This window comes from Ranitomeya variabilis, chromosome 2, assembly GCF_051348905.1.
Source record: "Ranitomeya variabilis isolate aRanVar5 chromosome 2, aRanVar5.hap1, whole genome shotgun sequence".
NCBI lineage: Eukaryota > Metazoa > Chordata > Amphibia > Anura > Dendrobatidae > Ranitomeya > Ranitomeya variabilis.
In genome coordinates, this window is record NC_135233.1 from 904,549,955 (window position 1) to 904,570,473 (window position 20,519).

The 20,519-nt window shown below is 42.8% G+C and overlaps 1 protein-coding gene across 3 annotated transcripts in view; it reads right to left on the minus strand.

Moving 5' to 3' along the window:
* LOC143808158 (uncharacterized) overlaps positions 1–20,519 on the minus strand; it is a 227,672-nt gene that overhangs the window by 202,058 nt on the left and 5,095 nt on the right. For 2 of the 3 annotated variants that reach the window (XR_013221900.1, XR_013221901.1), the window contains exons 4-6: positions 20,168–20,235; positions 19,254–19,303; positions 18,826–18,913 (exon numbers count right to left, since the gene is read on the minus strand). Coding sequence is in view for 1 of the 3 variants with exons in the window: in XM_077290516.1 (XP_077146631.1) it covers positions 19,254–19,303; positions 20,168–20,235 (118 nt within the window). In the remaining 2 variants the exon portion in view is untranslated. Of the gene's footprint in view, positions 1–18,825; positions 18,914–19,253; positions 19,304–20,167; positions 20,236–20,519 lie in introns of those variants that run through there. The other variant, XM_077290516.1, reaches the window with a different exon arrangement.

A 20,519-nucleotide genomic window follows, 5' to 3' on the forward strand; every position in this document is an offset into this window, starting at 1 on the left:
ACTGTTCTCTCTTGGTTCTCCTCCTATCTCTCTGACCGATCCTTCAATGTATGTTTTGCTGTTTCCTCCTCCTCTCACCTTCCCCTTACTGTTGGGGTTCCTCAAGGACCAGTCCTAGGCCCCCTCCTCTTCTCTTTGTATACTGCCCCTATTGGACAAACAATCAGTAGATTTGGGTTCCAGTACCATCTCTATGCTGATGACACCCAATTATACACCTCTTCTCCTGCTTTCACTCCAACCTTCTTAGAAAACACCAGTGATTGTCTTACCACTGTCTCTAACATCATGTCCTCCCTCTATCTGAAACTGAACCTGTCAAAAACTGAACTCCTCGTGTTCTCTCCCTCTACTAACCTACCTTTGCCTGACATTGCCATCTCCGTGTGCGGTTCAATCATTACTCCAAAGCAACATGCCCGCTGCCTTGGGGTCATCCTTGATTCCGAGCTTTCATTCACCCCCCACATCCGATCACTGGCTCGCTCTTCTTATCTGCATCTCAAAAACATTTCTAGAATTCGCTCCTTTTCTTACTTTCGACTCTGCAAAAACTCTTACTGTTTCTCTTATTCATTCCCGTCTGGACTATTGTAACTCTCTACTAATCGGCCTCCCTCTTACCAAACTCTCCCCGCTCCAATCTGTCCTGAATGCTGCTGCCAGGATCATATTCCTCACCAACCGTTACACCGATGCCTCTACCTTGTGCCAGTCATTACACTGGTTACCCATCCACTCCAGAATCCAGTACAAAACTACTACCCTCATCCACAAAGCACTCCATGGCTCAGCACCACCCTACATCTCCTCTCTGGTCTCAGTCTACCACCCTACCCGTGCCCTCCGCTCCGCTAATGACCTCAGGTTAGCATCCTCAATAATCAGAACCTCCCACTCCCGTCTCCAAGACTTTACACGTGCTGCGCCGATTCTTTGGAATGCACTACCTAGGTTAATACGATTAATCCCCAATCCCCACAGTTTTAAGCGTGCCCTAAAAACGCATTTGTTCAGACTGGCCTACCGCCTCAACGCATTAACCTAACTATCCCTGTGTGGCCTATTAAAAATAGAAAAAAAAAAAAACACATAATCAGGTTCCTTGCATTGTGTTCTCATACACTTTATGCAGTTAATAGCCCTCTGTGTCTGTACAGTTACATACTTAGGCTGTTAACTGGTTCATGCAGCTTTACATGAACACCCAAGCCTTACACTCTGGCTGGTCCAAATAACTAAAGCAATTGTTACCATCCACCTCTCGTGTCTCCCCTTTTCCTCATAGTTTGTAAGCTTGCGAGCAGGGCCCTCATTCCTCCTGGTATCTATTTTGAACTGTGATTTCTGTTATGCTGTAATGTCTATTGTCTGTACAAGTCCCCTCTATAAGTTGTAAAGTGCTGCGGAATATGTTGGCGCTATATAAATAAAAATTATTATTATTATTATTATCTCTTGGAGTTGGGAAATAAGTTTTTGACATTCCTTCTCCATTTCTGTATCCACCCCTCCCCTTCCTCCCATATTTTGCTCTTGGATGTTCTCATCTTTGCTGTCTAAAAGGTTGCCCCCTATTTGTATACCCCCCTCTCCCTGAAATCTCTGTTCTCTCAGTCTCAGATGTGTCGATGTCTGAGGAGGAGATCTCCCCTGATTTATCCGTTTGAAAGTTGAAAGCCTGATTATCTGCAAAGTTTCTAAGATCCTTCTGAAACTGTATCTGTTTCCTCTCTTTAAATAGGGCCTGATATTTTTCAACAGAGGTCTGAAGGAGACCCTCTCTCCTATTGAAGTCTGCGTCAGATTTAAATTTCAACACTTTTTCTATGAAGCTATTAAGATTATTGGTAGATTTTTCAAGTAATTTTTTCTCCTCTGCTAGTAGTAACTGCATGAAGCGTATCGACGAATCAACAGACTCCTTGAGCCAGAGATCTAGCAATTCTGGAGAAGATGTACGCGGGGAGGGGGAAATATTAATCCTTAGGCCTCTGGGGATTATTCTATTCTTAATATAATTTTCTAAAGTTCTGATCTCCCACCAAGACTTAAGAAATGCTTTATACCCGATGTAAACCTCGTTAAACGCATTATTTTGGTGTCAGAACTCCTGTACCTTTGTCCTGTGTGTCATCAATGTTAAAGGCCTGGATAGCGTCCTCTAAACAAAAATCTTGATTAATTGGACCTGATAGGAAACTTGCCATACTCTGTCTAAATGTAGAAATGTAAATTTAAAAATTTAGATTGCGGTATTAGTTCAGAGGGAATCATGTAAAGCCCAAAAGAAAATAATTTTATTAAATATTAGTTAAAATGCCACCAACCTGTGGCTGCACCAAATAACAAACGAAAATACACACCGTGAAAAAACTAGTGTGGGGGAAGGAACATACCCTAGTTCGCATCTATGCTGAAATCTGCCTATCAGCGGGGGTTGGCGCCCTAGGGGGAACGTTGTGGCGCCCCCACTCAATGGCGGCTGACCCTGGGGTCCCTGAATTGACCCTAAAATTCCAATGGGTCCCTCTACCCGCACAATAATATACTGAAGGTACCCCTATACACTATACAATGGTGCACCTCAACATAGGGAGTCCTACACCCCAACACGTGCAATAAAAACAATTTGGAGAACATGTGATAGGCTATTTGACGGAAATGGAATGCAGTATACACACTTAGTCTAATTTGTAACAAGTGTCTCTTTGCATAAGTTACTGCAATTGCCATCCACTTGGACTATGGGACAAATTTACACCCATTATCATCAATAATGTCTGCCAAGCAGATCACAACTGATCCTGTGTTCTGATAAGTATTCAAGAGACCAAATTAAATGACTCTCATTGGCCCGATGCCAAATGATAAGCAACATCCAGTGCTGCTGCACGCAATAATTCTCTAGCCAAGACACATCTGTCACATTCTATAGAAAAAATAAATACGCTACAGAGGTTGACATATACAGAAACAACGACTCAGGTCCAGAAACCATAATCACAAATTGGTCCTGCCAGGATCACCCAGAACCAATTGGGATAGTACCCTGAGATACTTCCTATTCAATATAACAACCTCAGAAATGAAGTATAATAACTCACAAGCTCATAAAAGTAAAATTAATTTATTAAACACTAAACATACAAAATAAGATCCAAATACAAATAATATTATACTGCAGAGTTCTTTAAATATTGGGTAAAGGTGCACCAAAGGAACACACTAAGTGTCACATAATGAAAAAGGTGGAGGGCACAATCACATACAAACTAAATCCCAGTAGTTACTAATTTTAGCTCATCTGACTACCCATATCGTTGCAGGGATTCGCTACTGCACTATACTACCAAAAAAATCTAATTCTCCATAATACCAACACACGCCCCTATGCGCGTTTCGCCCACTGCTTCGTCTGCGGGCCCCCAGACGAAGCAGTGGGCGAAACGCGCGTAGGGGCGTGTGTTGGCATTGTGGAGAAGGAGAAGGGTAAGACTTTATTATGGGAATAATAGTCCTTACTGCACGTGCGAAACTTTGGGTCACTGGACCGTTGAATTAGATTAGTGTTTAATAAATTAATTTTACTTTTATGAGCTTGTGAGCTATTATACTTCATTTCTGAGGTTGTTATAGAGGTTGACATATATGAGTCCAGGTCAATACTTATCGTCAGATGAAATGCCGTCCGCCTATAGTCCTATGTAGCCTGAACGCGTTTCGCCTCTCTGGCTCAACAGGAGGCCCGATTTCGGATCATGTGACTCGATAAAGGATACTCTAGAAGAATTGCGATGCTGCTTACCTCAGTTTATATCGGGAACCGCCGGGAGAATCAGTCACTGTGCTTCCTGTTTTACCGCCGGAAGTAAAAACCTCCTAGTATCTCATATGGCCAGTGGAGTGATTCTACTGCGCATGCGTGCCGTGCACCGTATAATTAATTCCCAAAGAACTTCACACTGCGTGTCACGCCGAATCCATCCATTCCCTGGGCGTCTCAGGAGCCGATCACTGCACCTGCGCATGATGCATCACATAGTTTTCCACACCCCTCGGTCTGCATGTAACACTGGGTGTTTCTAGCGCGGGCGCAGTACAGAGCTAACCATATGGGAGCATTGCGCACTCATCGGATGGAGCATCACAAGCTTCCCTGTGTATCAAGCCCCCGCCTTACGCAGACTAACTATGTCAGAAAGACGTCTCTATTGCAGGTCCATAGCTATAAATGGTGCTCAAACGTGCAATAGAGTGCCGCTGCCGGTCTAGAGTGTATTACACTCCTAATATGTAAAAAAATATATATATATTATGAAACCCTGCTAATATCAGTCAAATAATCAAACATATCTATTTGCTAAATCAGGTCACAGGGTAGATTTAAAGTGGCAGCAAAATCACTCTATGGTAAACTGATAATGATAAGGCACGCAGAAGAAATATAGAAATGCCTGATATAATGTGCCCACAAAAATGGAGCACCAATTACATCAGCAGATGTGTCAACCAACTCAAAATGAATTAGATTGCATACTGCCCATACACTGCCCAGACGCACTTCATGATATTCTTTCCTATATTTAAAGCCTGTGGCTTTATTGCTCGCAGGCCAATATACAAATCTGGTGAAAGACCAATAGCATGTAAGGGATAGATGTCTTTTTATAACCAATGCCATGGAGGTACATCGTGAAGGGCAACACCCGGCCGCCCATCACATCTTCTTGTAGAGTAACTCCTTTTCCCATGCGGCTACCCAAAACTGAGGATTTCTATTAAAACTGTTCAAACATACCAATCTGTGTAGGTCCCCCATCGGGGAGGTAACAAAGAAAAAGCATGGAAAGACTTCCTACTATAAAGTCAATGAAGACTGACATAAAAATCTTATTGTCCAAAAAATCGTGTTAAGGATGGGAGTCCAGGAAACTGGGTCCCGACACTAAAGGAAGCATGCAAATGATTGTTGTTCATTCAATCCCTTGGGGGTCATTGAGTCCATCCTAAACGTCCACTCACATTCTCTTTGTAGAATGGTCCTGTCAAAATTACCCCCCCTCGGGTTAAGTTTTACCACTTCAATGATCGTAAATTTGATGTTCAAAATGTCGCTGGGGTGTTGAGATCTCATGTGCCTGGCCAGGGAATGGATGGATTCGGCGTGACACGCAGTGTGAAGTTCTTTGGGAATTAATTATGCGGTGCATGGCATGCATGCCCAGTAGAATCACTACACTGGCCCTATGAGATACTAGGAGGTTTTTACTTCCGGCGGTAAAACAGGAAGCACAGTGACTGATTCTCCCGACGGTTCCCGATATAAACTGAGGTAAGCAGCATCGCAATTCTTCTAGAGTATCCTTTATCGAGACACATGATCCGAAATCGGGCCTCCTGTTGAGCCAGAAAGGCGAAACGCGTTGAGGCTACATAGGACTATAGGCGGACGGCATTTCATCTGACGATGAGTATTGGCCTGGACTCATATATGTCAACCTCTGTAGCGTATTTATTTTTTCTATAGAATGTGACAGAGGTGTCTTTTCTAGAGAATTATTGTGTGCAGCAGCACTGGATGTTGTTTATCATTTGGCATCGGGCCAATGAGAGTCATTTAATTTGGTCTCTTGAATACTTATCCGAACACAGGATCAGCTGTGATCTGCTTGGCAGACGTTATTGATGATAATGGGTGTATATTTGTCCCATAGTCCAAGTGGATGGCAATTGCAGTAACTTATGCAAAGAGACACTTGTTACAAATTAGACTAAGTGTGTATACTGCATTCCATTTCCATCAAATAGCCTATCACATGTTCTCCAAATTTTTTTTATTGCACGATGTTGGGGTGTAGGACTCCCTATGTTGAGGTGCACCATTGTATAGTGTATAGGGGTAACTTCAGTATATTATTGTGCGGGTAGAGGGACCCATTGGAATTTTAGGGTCAATTCAGGGACCCTAGGGTCAGCCGCCGTTGAGTGGGGGCACCACAACGTTCCCCCTAGGGCGCCAACCCCCGCTGATAGGCAGATTTCAGCATAGATACTAACTAGGGTATGTTCCTTCCCCCACACTAGTTTTTTCACGGTGTGTTTTTTCGTTTGTTATTTGGTGCAGCCACAGGCAAGTGGTGAGATGGTATCCAATTTAAAAATCCACCTAGCCTCTTTCTGTGCCAGCATTCTCTTCCAATTCCCGCCTCTGAGTCCCATAAAGACTCTATCGATACCCTTGATACACAGTCCCTTAGGGTCACATCCATGAAAGGCCTTAAAGTGCCATGGGATTGGTTTGAGTTTGTGGTGTTCATCCTCAGTCAGTGCCCCTTCAATATCCAGCACATGCTCACGTACTTGCCTACTAAGTTCACGTGTGGTCATCCCGATATAAATGAGACCACATGGGCACGTTGCATGGTACGCAACGGCTTTAGTTGTGCATGCAATGGTGTCTGTGATTTGATATACCTTATCATTCCTAGAATTCGAGAAATATAAGGCATTACAAACATTCTTGCAAGCCTCACATCTCCCACAACTAGTGCAATCTCATTTAGGGCCCTTCTCCCCAAAGATGTATTTAGGACCAGGTCCTTTATGGTAACTATGGACCAGCTGATCGCATAGATTGTGTGACCGCCTAAAGGTAATAGTTGGAGTTTTACTAATACATTTGGCAATTGTCCTATCCGTCATAAGTACTGACCAATGTTTAGTGATGGTATTCCTAATCTCATCACTCCTAGAATTGAAGTCCAGGATACACCGTACCTGATCCATGTCTTTATCCAACTTCCATTTTTGCAGGAGGGTATTTCTTTTACTATGGTATGCCCTTTGATAGGAGAGACAAATAGGTTTCTTCCCATACCCATGGTCTCTAAAGCGTTTGCAGAGGTCCAAGGCCTGTTTCTCAAATAAATCATCATTGGAGCATATCGTCCTTGCATGTAAGAATTGACCAGTAGGAATATTCTTAATCAAATGTTGTGGATGCTGTGAAGAAGCAAGCAACGAGGAGTTAACAGACGTATTTTTTCAAAATAAATCTGTGTGGATGCCACCATCATCCTCAACAGAGATGGATATATCCAAAAAATCAATTTTTCTAGTTTCACATCTATACGTCAGTTTAATGTTCCTGGTATTAGAATTCAAGTAATTGATGAACATGCCCAACTCCTCCCGTGTCCCCTGCCAAATCATAAGGACATCATCTATATATCTCCACCAAGAGACGACCTTGTGGCTCAAAGCATGTGGGTTGGTCTGAAAAATCTCCCGCTCCCATAATCCCAAAAATAAATTAATGTAAGAGGGCGCACAAGACGTCCCCATCGCGGTGCCTTGTAACTCTCGAAAAACGAATCCCGAAACGCAAAAAATTGTGTGTAAGAACAAAATCCAAAGCTTCAATAAGGAAGAGACATAAATCCTGATCTAGCCCACTGTTTGTAAGATAAAATGTAGTAGCTTCTAGGCCATCCTGGTGTTGAATCGAGGTGTATAACAATTCAACATCACAGGTGACAAAGGCCATATTTTCTTCCAATTGCAGACTGTCTAACTTTCTCAGGACATCAGTGGTGTCCTTGAGAAATGACGGCAAAACTTCAACCAGAGGCTTTAGGTAGAAATCAATCAATTTAGATATTGGGTCGGATAGACTATTAACCCCAGACACAATAGGCCTACCTGGGGGTGTAACCGGGTCTTTGTGTATCTTTGGTGGAAGATAAATACTCACTACCATAGGATCGTCTTTCCACAATCCATCCCTCTGTTTGGATGTCAAAACGCCCTTTAGTACAGCCTCCTGCAATAAATCAGACAATTCGCTCCTGAATTTAGACAAAGGATTGAGCGTCAATTTTTTATAGCAAAAAGGGTTCTTAAGTTGGCTCATCATTTCTTTTTCATAAGCTGTTACAGACCACACTACAACATTGCCACCCTTATCAGATGGCTTGATGATTACCTCATTAAGGTTTCTTAATTCCTTCAAGGCATGTCTCTCATCATGCTTGAGGTTATCTCTCTTGATGGTTTCCGGAATCTCTACAATTTCTTGCATAACCAATTCGACAAATAAAGCAATAGCAGGAACAGTGTTGATCTGAGGAAAATGTTTTGATTTAGGAAGAAGATATTTTGGATATTGCCTAGGGGTACCAGACTCATTAGCCAAGTCCTCTAGAATCTGGAGTACTTCCTCTTCTGTTTCTGTGGGGGATAAATCAACTTGTTACCGCTGGTAATATAATCTTTTAAAGAATAACTTAGTGCAAGTAATTGTAGATCTTAAAAAATAGAAAAGTGGTCAGGAGCAGAAGATGGAGCGAAGGTAAGACCTCTACTCAATACTGCCAAATGGGCCACAGATAAAACAACATCTGAAAGATTAATTACCTTCATGGAATTCCTCTGTGGTGCTTCATCTCCACCTTCAGGATTAGTATTAAGTCTCCCCCTAGTGTTATGTCTCTGAAAGCGATCATCCTTTCTCCTTTGGTTAAAGCGCATATGTACTTGTTCTTCAGCATTAGATGATAGCGCAGACGTACTAGTATTAGATGTACTGATTACCTCAGATGTAGGTCCTCCCTTATCCTGTATGTTAGTATGACTCCATCTGTACATTTTGTTCTCATTTTTATCCTGAAGATGTCGCTGGAATTTCCTGTTTTTTCTAGTGGAGATCTCTTTTTCCCATTCATCACAGAAGCCATCCATGTCTTTTTCTAAAATAATCAAATTCCTCCTGTTTGCACTCCTTTTGTGATTTATTATAGATTTCATCAATTTCTAACCCCAATTCATTAATGGACTTGCTATTAATGTCCACAAGAATAGTCATAAAGGTCATAGAACAGGTGTGACAAGCAGTCTCCCACCGAGTTCTCAAGGACGTATCATTAACAGAAAAGGAAAGGAATATCTGCACTCTCAATCCTTTTGGAATTAAATTCCTAGATATATAGCTCTCAAGAGACGTCTTGTTCCACCAGATTCGAGTACAACAGTTTAATAGATTTTTAAATGTTTTTTTCAGTGCTGTCTTTTGAACTGGTTCCTGTGCCTGTGGATTACCCTCGCCAAATACACTCTAAGCATGCACCGTCCAAGAAGCATATCTACTCCGAAAGTCCATACTGAACCAGGATATAGTTTAGATCTGTAACCAACAAATAGAAACACCTAAGTATATCCTTCACATAAGGCCATGAAGTAAATAACAATGAACCACCAAAAAGAACACCTTCACATAAGGCCAATAAAATCCACATAATCTTTATTAAACATTATAAAAACAAGTGTCAACACAAAGGTATAACTGTATAACCACAGGCAACAGAAGATGGGTAACCCAGGTAGTAACCCCCAAAAAATGGTATATAAATAGATAACAATTTCATGTGCAAATACACTGTGTGACCATGTACAATCAGGCACAGAAATGATAAATAATATAATAATGATACAATTGTATATAGGAAAGCAATAATACAATATAGTTACCAATGAAGTACTCCTGGGGACTCACCACACCCGATGCACGTTTCGCACTGAAATGCTTCGTCCAGGGGTGGTTGGGTACTAGCCAGCTATAGTATATACTAGATTGTGGCCCGATTCTAACGCATCGGGTATTCTAGAATATGCATGTCCCCGTAGTATATGGACAATGATGATTCCACAATTTGCGGCAGACTGTGCCCGTCGCTGATTGATCGAGGCAACCTTTATGACATCATTGTCGCCATGGCAACCATTATGACATCTACGTCGATACTGTGCCCGACACTGATTGGTCGAGGCGAATTCGCGGCAGAATGTGCCCGTTGCTGATTCGTCGAGGCAACCTTTATGACATCATCGTCGCCATGCTGTGCCCGACGCCTGGCGGCCTCGACCAATCAGACACGCGGGATTTCCAGGACAGACAGTCAGACAGAAAAACCCTTAGACAATTATATATATAGATATCCCCAAGGGCCAATGAGAAAAGTGCAAAAATCAGATTAGTAATAGATAGCTGCTGTGCAGGGACACACGGATAGAACACATGCATGACATAATCTAACACTCACTGACATACATCGAGCGCCAATATCCCGGAAATGGAGCGACCTCTAACATGAGGGAGCGCAAACGCACACCACCTATTCACTCCATCTTCTGCTCCTGACCACTTTTCTATTTTGAAAGATCTACAATTATTTGCACGTAAGTTATTCGTTAAGAGATTATATTACCAATGGTCACAAGTTGATTTATCCCCCACAAAAACAGAAGAGGAAGTACTCCAGATTCTAGAGGACTTGGCTAATGAGTCCAGTGCCCCTAGACAATATCCAAAATATCTTCTTCCTAAATCAAAACATTTTCCTCAGATCAACACTGTTCCTGCCATTGATTTATTTGTCGAATTGGTTATGCAAGAAATTGTAGAGATTCCGGAAACCATCAAGATAACCTCAAGCATGATGAGAGACATGCCTTGAAGGAATTAAGAAACCTTAATGAGGTAATCATCAAGCCATCCGATAAGGGTGGCAATATTGTTGTGTGGTCTGTAACAGCTTCTGAAAAAGAAATGATGAGCCAACTTAAGAACCCTTTGTGCTATAAAAAATTGACGTTCAATCCTTTGTCTAAATTCAGGAGCGAATTGTCTGATTTATTGCAGGAGGCTGTACTAAAGGGCGTTTTCACATCCAAACAGAGGAATGGATTGTGGAATGACGATCCTATGGTAGCAAGTATTTATCTTCTACCAAAGATACACAAAGACCCGGTTACACCCCCAGGTAGGCCTATTGAGTATGCGGTAAATAGTCTATCTGACCCAATATCTAAATTGATTGATTTCTACCTAAAGCCTCTGGTTGAAGTTTTGCCGTCATTTCTCAAGGACACCACTGATGTCCTGAGAAAGTTAGACAGTCTGCAATTGGAAGAAAATATGGCCTTGGTCACCTGTGATGTCGAATCGTTATACACCTCGATTCGACACTAGGATGGCTTAGAAGCTACTACATTTTATCTTACTAATAGTGGGCAAGATCAGGATTTATGTCTCTTCCTTATTGAAGCTTTGGATTTTGTTCTTACACACAATTTTTTTGCGTTTCAGGATTCGTTTTTTCTTCAGTTACAAGGCACCGCGATGGGGGCGTCTTGTGCGCCCTCTTACATTAATTTATTTTTGGGATTATGGGAGTGGGAGATTTTTCAGACCAACCCACATGCTTTGAGCCACAAGGGCGTCTCTTGGTGGAGATATATAGATGATGTCCTTATGATTTGGCAGGGGACACGGGAGGAGTTGGGCATGTTCATTAATGACTTGAATTCTAATACCAGGAAAATTAAACTGATGTATAGATGTGAAACTAGAAAAATTGATTTTTTTGATATTTCCATCACTGCTGATGATGATGGTGGCATCCACACAGATTTGTTTCGAAAAAATACGTCTGTTAACTCCGTGTTGCATGCTTCTTCACAGCATCCACAACATTTGATTAAGAATATTCCTACTGGTCAATTCTTACATGCAAGGAGGATATGCTTCAATGATGAGTTATTTGAGAAACAGGCCTTGGACCTCTGCAAACGCTTTATGTCATGATCTCAATGGCAAGAGAACATAGCATCAGCATATACAGGAACTAGCTCTTGGTAGATGGGAACTGAGCTGACCATGAACTAAACCTACCGCACAACTAGCAGTGGCCGGGTAGCATGCCTACGTTGATTCTAGATGCCCAGCACCAGCCGGAGGACTAAATAAAGCTAGCAGAGGAAAATATTAGTCCTAGCTCACCTCTAGAGAAATACCCCGAAAGGAGACAGAGGCCCCCCACATGTATTGGCGGTGAGTTAAGATGAAACAACAAACGTAGTATGAAAATAGGTTTAGCAAATTTGAGGTCCACTTACTACATAGCAGAAGACAGAAAGGACACTTTCATGGTCAGCTGAAAACCCTATCAAAACACCATCCAGAAATTACTTTAAAACTCTGGCATTAACTCATAACACCAGAGTGGCAATTCCTGTTCCCAAGAGCTTTCCAGACACAGTAACGAAACTACAGCTGTGAACTGGAACAAAAATGCAAAAACAAACATGGACAAGAGTCCAACTTATCTAGTAGTTGTCTAGGAGCAGGAACAAGCACAGAGGGGCTTCTGATAACATTGATGACCGGCAAGCAACTAACAGAGCAGCAAGGTTATATAGCGACTCCCACATCTTGATGGGAACAGGTGAACAGAGAAGATGAGGACACCAGTTCAATTCCACCAGTAGCCACCGGGGGAGCCCAGAATCCAAATTCACAACAGTACCCCCCCCTCAAGGAGGGGGCACCGAACCCTCACCAGAACCACCAGGGCGATCAGGATGGGCCCTATGAAAGGCACGAACCAGATCAGAGGCATGAACATCAGATGCATTCACCCAAGAATTATCCTCCTGGCCGTATCCCTTCCACTTGACCAGATACTGGAGTCTCCGTCTGGAAACACGAGAGTCTAAGATTTTCTCCACAACGTACTCCAACTCACCCTCAACCAACACCGGAGCAGGAGGCTCAACGGAAGGCACAACCGGTACCTCATACCTGCGCAATAATGACCGATGAAAAACGTTATGAATAGAAAAGGATGCAGGGAGGTCCAAACGGAAGGAAACAGGGTTAAGAATCTCCAATATCTTATACGGGCCGATGAACCGAGGCTTAAACTTAGGAGAAGAGACCCTCATAGGGACAAAACGAGAAGACAACCACACCAAATCCCCAACACAAAGCCGAGGACCAACACGACGGTGGCGGTTGGCAAAAAGCTGAGTCTTCTCCTGGGACAACCTCAAATTGTCCACCACCTGCCCCCAGATCTGATGCAATCTCTCCACCACAGCATCCACTCCAGGACAATCCGAAGATTCCACCTGACCAGAGGAAAATCGAGGATGAAACCCCGAATTACAGAAAAACGGGGACACCAAAGTGGCAGAGCTGGCCCGATTATTGAGAGCGAACTCCGCCAATGGCAAAAAAGCAACCCAATCATCCTGGTCAGCAGACACAAAACACCTCAGATATGTCTCCAGGGTCTGATTAATCCGCTCGGTCTGGCCATTCGTCTGAGGATGGAAAGCGGACGAAAAAGACAAATCTATGCCCATCCTAGCACAGAATGCCCGCCAAAATCTAGACACGAATTGGGTCCCTCTGTCAGAAACGATATTCTCAGGAATACCATGCAAACGAACAACATTTTGAAAAAACAGAGGAACCAACTCGGAAGAAGAAGGCAACTTGGGCAGAGGAACCAAATGGACCATCTTAGAAAAACGGTCACACACCACCCAGATGACAGACATCTTCTGTGAAACAGGCAGATCTGAAATAAAATCCATCGAGATGTGCGTCCAAGGCCTCTTAGGAATAGGCAAGGGCAACAATAATCCACTAGCCCGAGAACAACAAGGCTTGGCCCGAGCACAAACGTCACAAGACTGCACAAAGCCTCGCACATCTCGTGACAGGGAAGGCCACCAGAAGGACCTTGCCACCAAATCCCTGGTACCAAAAATGCCAGGATGACCTGCCAACGCAGAAGAATGAACCTCAGAGATGACTCTACTGGTCCAATCATCAGGAACAAACAGTTTATCAGGTGGGCAACGATCAGGTCTATCCGCCTGAAACTCCTGCAAGGCCCGCCGCAGGTCTGGAGAAACGGCTGACAATACCACTCCATCCTTAAGGATACCTGTGGGCTCAGAGTTACCAGGCGAGTCAGGCTCAAAACTCCTAGAAAGGGCATCCGCCTTAACATTCTTAGAACCCGGTAGGTATGACACCACAAAATTAAACCGAGAGAAAAATAACGACCAGCGCGCCTGTCTAGGATTCAGGCGCCTGGCGGTCTCAAGATAAATCAAATTTTTGTGGTCAGTCAATACCACCACCTGATGTCTGGCCCCCTCAAGCCAATGGCGCCACTCCTCAAAAGCCCACTTCATGGCCAAAAGCTCCCGATTCCCAACATCATAATTCCGCTCAGCGGGCGAAAATTTACGGGAAAAGAAGGCACAAGGCCTCATCACGGAGCAGTCAGAACTTTTCTGCGACAACACTGCCCCAGCTCCGATCTCAGAAGCGTCGACCTCAACCTGAAAAGGTAGAGCAACATCAGGCTGACGCAACACAGGGGCAGAGGAAAAACGGCGCTTAAGCTCCCGAAAGGCCTCCACAGCATCAGGGGACCAATCAGCAACATCAGCACCCTTCTTAGTCAAATCGGTCAATGGCTTAGCAATATCCGAAAAACCAGCAATAAATCGACGATAAAAGTTAGCAAAGCCCAAAAATTTCTGAAGACTCTTAAGAGAAGAGGGCTGCGTCCAATCACAAATAGCTTGAACCTTGACAGGATCCATTTCAATGGAAGAGGGGGAAAAAATATATCCCAAAAAGGAAATCCTCTGTACCCCAAAAACACACTTAGAACCCTTCACACACAAAGAATTAGACCGCAAAACCTGAAAAACCCTCCTGATTTGCTGGACATGAGAGTCCCAGTCATCCGAAAAAATCAGAATATCATCCAGATACACAATCATAAATTTATCCAAATAATCGCGAAAAATATCATGCATAAAGGACTGGAAAACTGACGGAGCATTTGAAAGACCAAAAGGCATCACTAAATACTCAAAGTGGCCCTCGGGCGTATTAAATGCGGTTTTCCACTCATCCCCCTGCCTGATTCGCACCAAATTATACGCCCCACGAAGGTCAATCTTAGAGAACCACTTGGCCCCCTTTATGCGAGCAAACAAATCAGTCAGCAACGGCAATGGGTATTGATATTTAACAGTGATTTTATTCAAAAGCCGATAATCAATACATGGTCTCAAAGAGCCGTCTTTTTTTGACACAAAGAAAAAACCGGCTCCTAAGGGAGATGACGATGGACGAATATGTCCCTTTTCCAAGGACTCCTTTATATATTCTCGCATAGCAGCATGTTCAGGCACAGACAGATTAAATAAACGACCCTTTGGGTATTTACTACCTGGGATTAAATCTATGGCACAATCGCACTCTCGGTGCGGAGGTAACGAACCAAGCTTGGATTCTTCAAAGACGTCACGATAGTCAGACAGGAACTCAGGAATTTCAGAGGGAATAGATGATGAAATGGAAACCACAGGTACATCCCCATGAGCCCCCTTACATCCCCAGCTCAACACAGACATAGCTCTCCAGTCGAGGACTGGGTTGTGAGATTGCAGCCAAGGCAATCCCAGCACCAAATCATCATGTAGATTATACAGCACCAGAAAGCGAATAATCTCCTGGTGATCCGGATTAATACGCATAGTTACTTGTGTCCAGTATTGTGGTTTATTATTAGCCAATGGGGTGGAGTCAATCCCCTTCAGAGGAATAGGAGTCTCCAAAGGCTCTAAATCATACCCACAGCGTTTGGCAAAGGACCAATCCATAAGACTCAAAGCGGCGCCAGAGTCGACATAGGCGTCCGTGGTAATAGATGACAAGGAGCAAATCAGGGTCACAGATAGAATAAACTTAGACGGTAAGGTGCAAATGGAAACAGATTTACCAAGCTTTTTAGTGCGCTTAGAGCATGCTGATATAACATGAGTAGAATCACCACAATAGAAACACAACCCATTTTTCCGTCTAAAATTCTGCCGCTCGCTTCGGGACAGAATTCTATCACACTGCATACTCTCTGGCGACTTCTCAGTGGACACCGCCAGATGGTGCACTGGTTTGCGCTCCCGCAAACGCCTATCGATCTGAATAGCCATTGTCATGGACTCATTCAGACCCGCAGGCACAGGGAACCCCACCATAACATCCTTAATGGCATCAGAGAGACCCTCTCTGAAAGTCGCCGCCAGGGCGCACTCATTCCACTGAGTAAGCACAGACCATTTACGGAATCTTTGGCAGTAAATTTCCGCTTCATCTTGCCCCTGAGATAGGGACATCAAAGTTTTTTCTGCCTGAAGCTCCAAATGAGGTTCGTCATAAAGCAACCCCAAGGCCAGAAAAAACGCATCCACATTGAGCAACGCAGGATCCCCTGGTGCCAATGCAAAAGCCCAATCTTGAGGGTCGCCCCGGAGCAAGGAAATCACAATCCTGACCTGCTGTGCAGGGTCTCCAGCAGAGCGAGATTTCAGGGACAAAAATAATTTGCAATTATTTCGAAAATTCTGAAACCCGGATCTATTCCCCGAGAAAAATTCCGGCAAGGGAATTCTCGGCTCAGATACAGGTGCATGACAAACAAAATCCTGCAAATTTTGTACTTTCGTGGCGAGATTATTCAAACCTGCAGTTACACTCTGAAGATCCATTACAAACAGGTGGACACAGAGCCATTCAAAGATTAGAAGGAGAGAAAGAAAAAAAAAAAAAAAAGGCTGCAGCATAGACAGACTGGCAAGAGGTCCAATTAAGAGCACACTCAAGAGGAAAAAAAAAAAAAAAAAAAAAAATCTCAGCAGACTTCTTATTTCTCTCCTTTCTCAGCCAAGGATTTTAACCCTTTATGGGCCGGTCAAACTGTCATGATCTCAATGGCAAGAGAACATAGCATCAGCATATACAGGAACTAGCTCTTGGTAGATGGGAACTGAGCTGACCATGAACTAAACCTACCGCACAACTAGCAGTGGCCGGGTAGCATGCCTACGTTGATTCTAGATGCCCAGCACCAGCCGGAGGACTAAATAAAGCTAGCAGAGGAAAATATTAGTCCTAGCTCACCTCTAGAGAAATACCCCGAAAGGAGACAGAGGCCCCCCACATGTATTGGCGGTGAGTTAAGATGAAACAACAAACGTAGTATGAAAATAGGTTTAGCAAATTTGAGGTCCACTTACTACATAGCAGAAGACAGAAAGGACACTTTCATGGTCAGCTGAAAACCCTATCAAAACACCATCCAGAAATTACTTTAAAACTCTGGCATTAACTCATAACACCAGAGTGGCAATTCCTGTTCCCAAGAGCTTTCCAGACACAGTAACGAAACTACAGCTGTGAACTGGAACAAAAATGCAAAAACAAACATGGACAAGAGTCCAACTTATCTAGTAGTTGTCTAGGAGCAGGAACAAGCACAGAGGGGCTTCTGATAACATTGATGACCGGCAAGCAACTAACAGAGCAGCAAGGTTATATAGCGACTCCCACATCTTGATGGGAACAGGTGAACAGAGAAGATGAGGACACCAGTTCAATTCCACCAGTAGCCACCGGGGGAGCCCAGAATCCAAATTCACAACAGCTTTAGAGACCGTGGGTACGGGAAGAAACCTATTTGTCACTCCTATCAAAGGGCATACCATAGTAAAAGAAATACCCTCCTGCAAAAAATGGAAGTTGGATAAAGTCATAGATCAGGTATGGTGTATCCTGGACTTCAATTCTAGGAGTGATGAGATTAGGAATGCCATCACTAAACATTCGTCAGTACTTATGACGGATAGGACAATTGCCAAATGTATTAGTGAAACTCCCACTATTACCTTTAGGCAGTCACACAATCTCAGGGATCAGCTGGTCCATAGTTACCATATATGAAATCACACACACCATTACGTGCACAACTAAAGCCATTGTGTACCATGCAACGTGCCTGTGTGGTCTCATTTATATCAGGATGACCACACGTGAACTTCGTAGGCGAGTACGTGAGCATGTGCTGGATATTGAGGGGGCACTGACTGAGGATGACCCCCACAAACTCAAACCAATCCCACGGCACTTTAAGGCTTTTCATGGATGTGACCCTAAGGGACTGTGTATCAAGGGTATCGATATAGTCTTTATGGGACTCAGAGGCGGGAATTGGGAGAGAATGAGAATTTTTGGCACTTGTGGTGTTGTTTATACATTTGTTGCATTTAGTGACTATTCATTATTAGTCATTGCTGTTTTTTGCTCTTGGTCTTTTAGCTAGGTTTTAATTATTTTTTATTATTTAAACAAAAAATTGTATTAAAAGGGTCTTTAGTTCCGTTGCTCCTGATATTGGAACATAGTGTGGCATCGCTTTACGCTTACACCATCGGATCTCCTCATGGCTTTTTGCTTAAATTTATAATGACATTTTTATGTGGCTGTGTGTCCATGCACTTTCTTTGCACATTTGTTATATATATTCTTTCTTTTTTATATATATTTGTATATATATTCCTTTTTTACTTATTTGTCATCTGTTAAAGATATATTGTTTAGTATGTCACTGGATTTTGTCCATATTTTATGGATTTTATGCTGTTCACACATGTTTATATATTTGTTTGTGTGTTACGGTCTTATTTATATATATCTATTTATTAATGATTAAAATAGCTATTATGTGTCACTGTCACTGTCAAAATTGCTATTATGTGTCACATTTCATATGTGCTTTAATTATTTCCTTTATAGGTTTTGTGGCGTTTTTCGGATGCACGGCGCACTTTTTCTCACTCTGTACACTCACTATTATCCTGTAGCGTTTTCTTTTAAGTTGCGGTTTCTTAGCAACACCTACTTTTGCTGCCGGATATGATTTGTAGCCACTTCCAGATCTGCGCATTGCGCCTTACCGCTGTGTAGTTCATCGTATGTAATTCTATTGGATGCGCTGCCAGTCGTCGCCTGTGATTACTGGAGTGCGCGCACCGGATGTTACGTCGGTGGTGTAAGTCACATGCACGTTGATATGATAACTACGGACTCATTTGCAATATATACAATAAACATCACCAGGTGCTTTTTTTAGGAGGTAAATGGGTGGCGGACTATTCAATTCGGGTAACGTTTCGACCCCAGCGGGTCTTTATCAAAACCTCACTGTAAAACAGATACAAACATATAAGTGAACTGTACATATATACATGTAATCTATTAAAAAGAACCGAAAAAAGGGAAAAAAAAGAAAAATAATAACAACAACAACAACATCAGGTCCAAAATTAATAATGGTACTAATTGACAGCTGTAACAACAGTATTTCTGCCCCATACAATTACAAGAACATACTGTGAATACCCTATCATAGGGGTGGGGAGTCCCCCAATTCTTTGCAGGTAGGAGCAAGGCTATTACGGAGAAACAGTCATATAGAGCACATATACAGGTCTAGAACAGGAAACCAGGTGCAGCGATCAGGTCGCTGATGCAATGTACTGACCTTGTGCCAAAGAGGTAGAGGAGAGGAGAAAGAGCCGAGTTCCCATAGGGCTAAAGGGAAGTAGAGAGAAAAAAAAAAAAAAAAAAAAAAAAAAAAAAAAAAAAACAACAGGGAATAAGCAAATAGCCAGTAAAGCAAGTAAGCCACTATAAGCAAGAGGAGAACGACTTAATAATTACCAGCTCTGGTGCAGTTGTGTGGAAGCGCGTCCGCCTGGTGGGTGATGTAGGAGCAAATGTGTAAGGCTGCAAGTATTTATACACAAGACCCATACGGTGATATCCGGGTCTGCGCAGTGGCTCAGACTGGGAAAGAGGCTAGGAACGCTGTGTATTCAGACCGAGTCTGCGCTGTGGCCGCAGAGTAGATGCCAGCAGCGTGATAGTCCAGCGCCTGCGTAGTGTGTTCAGGGAGATCTGTAGTGCGCTCTGGCTAAAGCTACTGCAGGTTGGGGCGGAGTCCAAGCAACCAGCGTGGAGGACTAAGGGAGCGTGTATGTAAAGAGAGAAGTTAGGGAGCGTGTATAAAGAGAAAACAAAAGGAACATGAAAGTAAAAGGCTGGGAACCGAGTGTATGTGTATTGGAGGTATAGATGGAGGTGTCACAGAGTCAGCAAAAGAAAAAGAAGATGGAAAAAATAAAACGCTGTGAATGAAAAAAATAAAAAATAGTAATAGAAAAAAAAGGAGAAGAGAGGAAGGTGTGTATGTTTAAAGTAAGCAGAGTTATGTCTAATATCGGTAAGCAAGTTAAAATGGGGGTATACACTCCCTCTAGACGGGAGGAAAAAATAGGGAATGGTACATAAATAAAAAAATATACAAAAGTAATATCAAAAATAAAAAATAAAAATCTCAAAGAAAAGCAGGAAAAAATTTTTTTTTAAAAAATGAGAAAAATATAAGGGACTTACCCAGAGCAGCCGAATAGAGGAAAAGAAAACCAAATACATATTTTTCTTATAATATTTGCTCAAGAGGTCTGATGTGGGAAGGAAGAGTGGAGACAAAAAGAATGACATAGGTTAGAAACATGGGCGACCTTGACCGAAGAACCTGGAGAACCTGCGGCAGATATAGTTACAACATATCAAAGTTACATATAGAACAACCTACTCAACTAAAAGATCAAATCTAATTCCCTGTTGAGGCCTTTGGGGGCCATAGTTTGTAGCGTATAAATCCAAAAGGATTCTCTTTCCTTCAGGAGTTTAACGTGATCACCCCCACGTCTGGGTTTTTTCACCCTTTCTATCACCTGGTAGC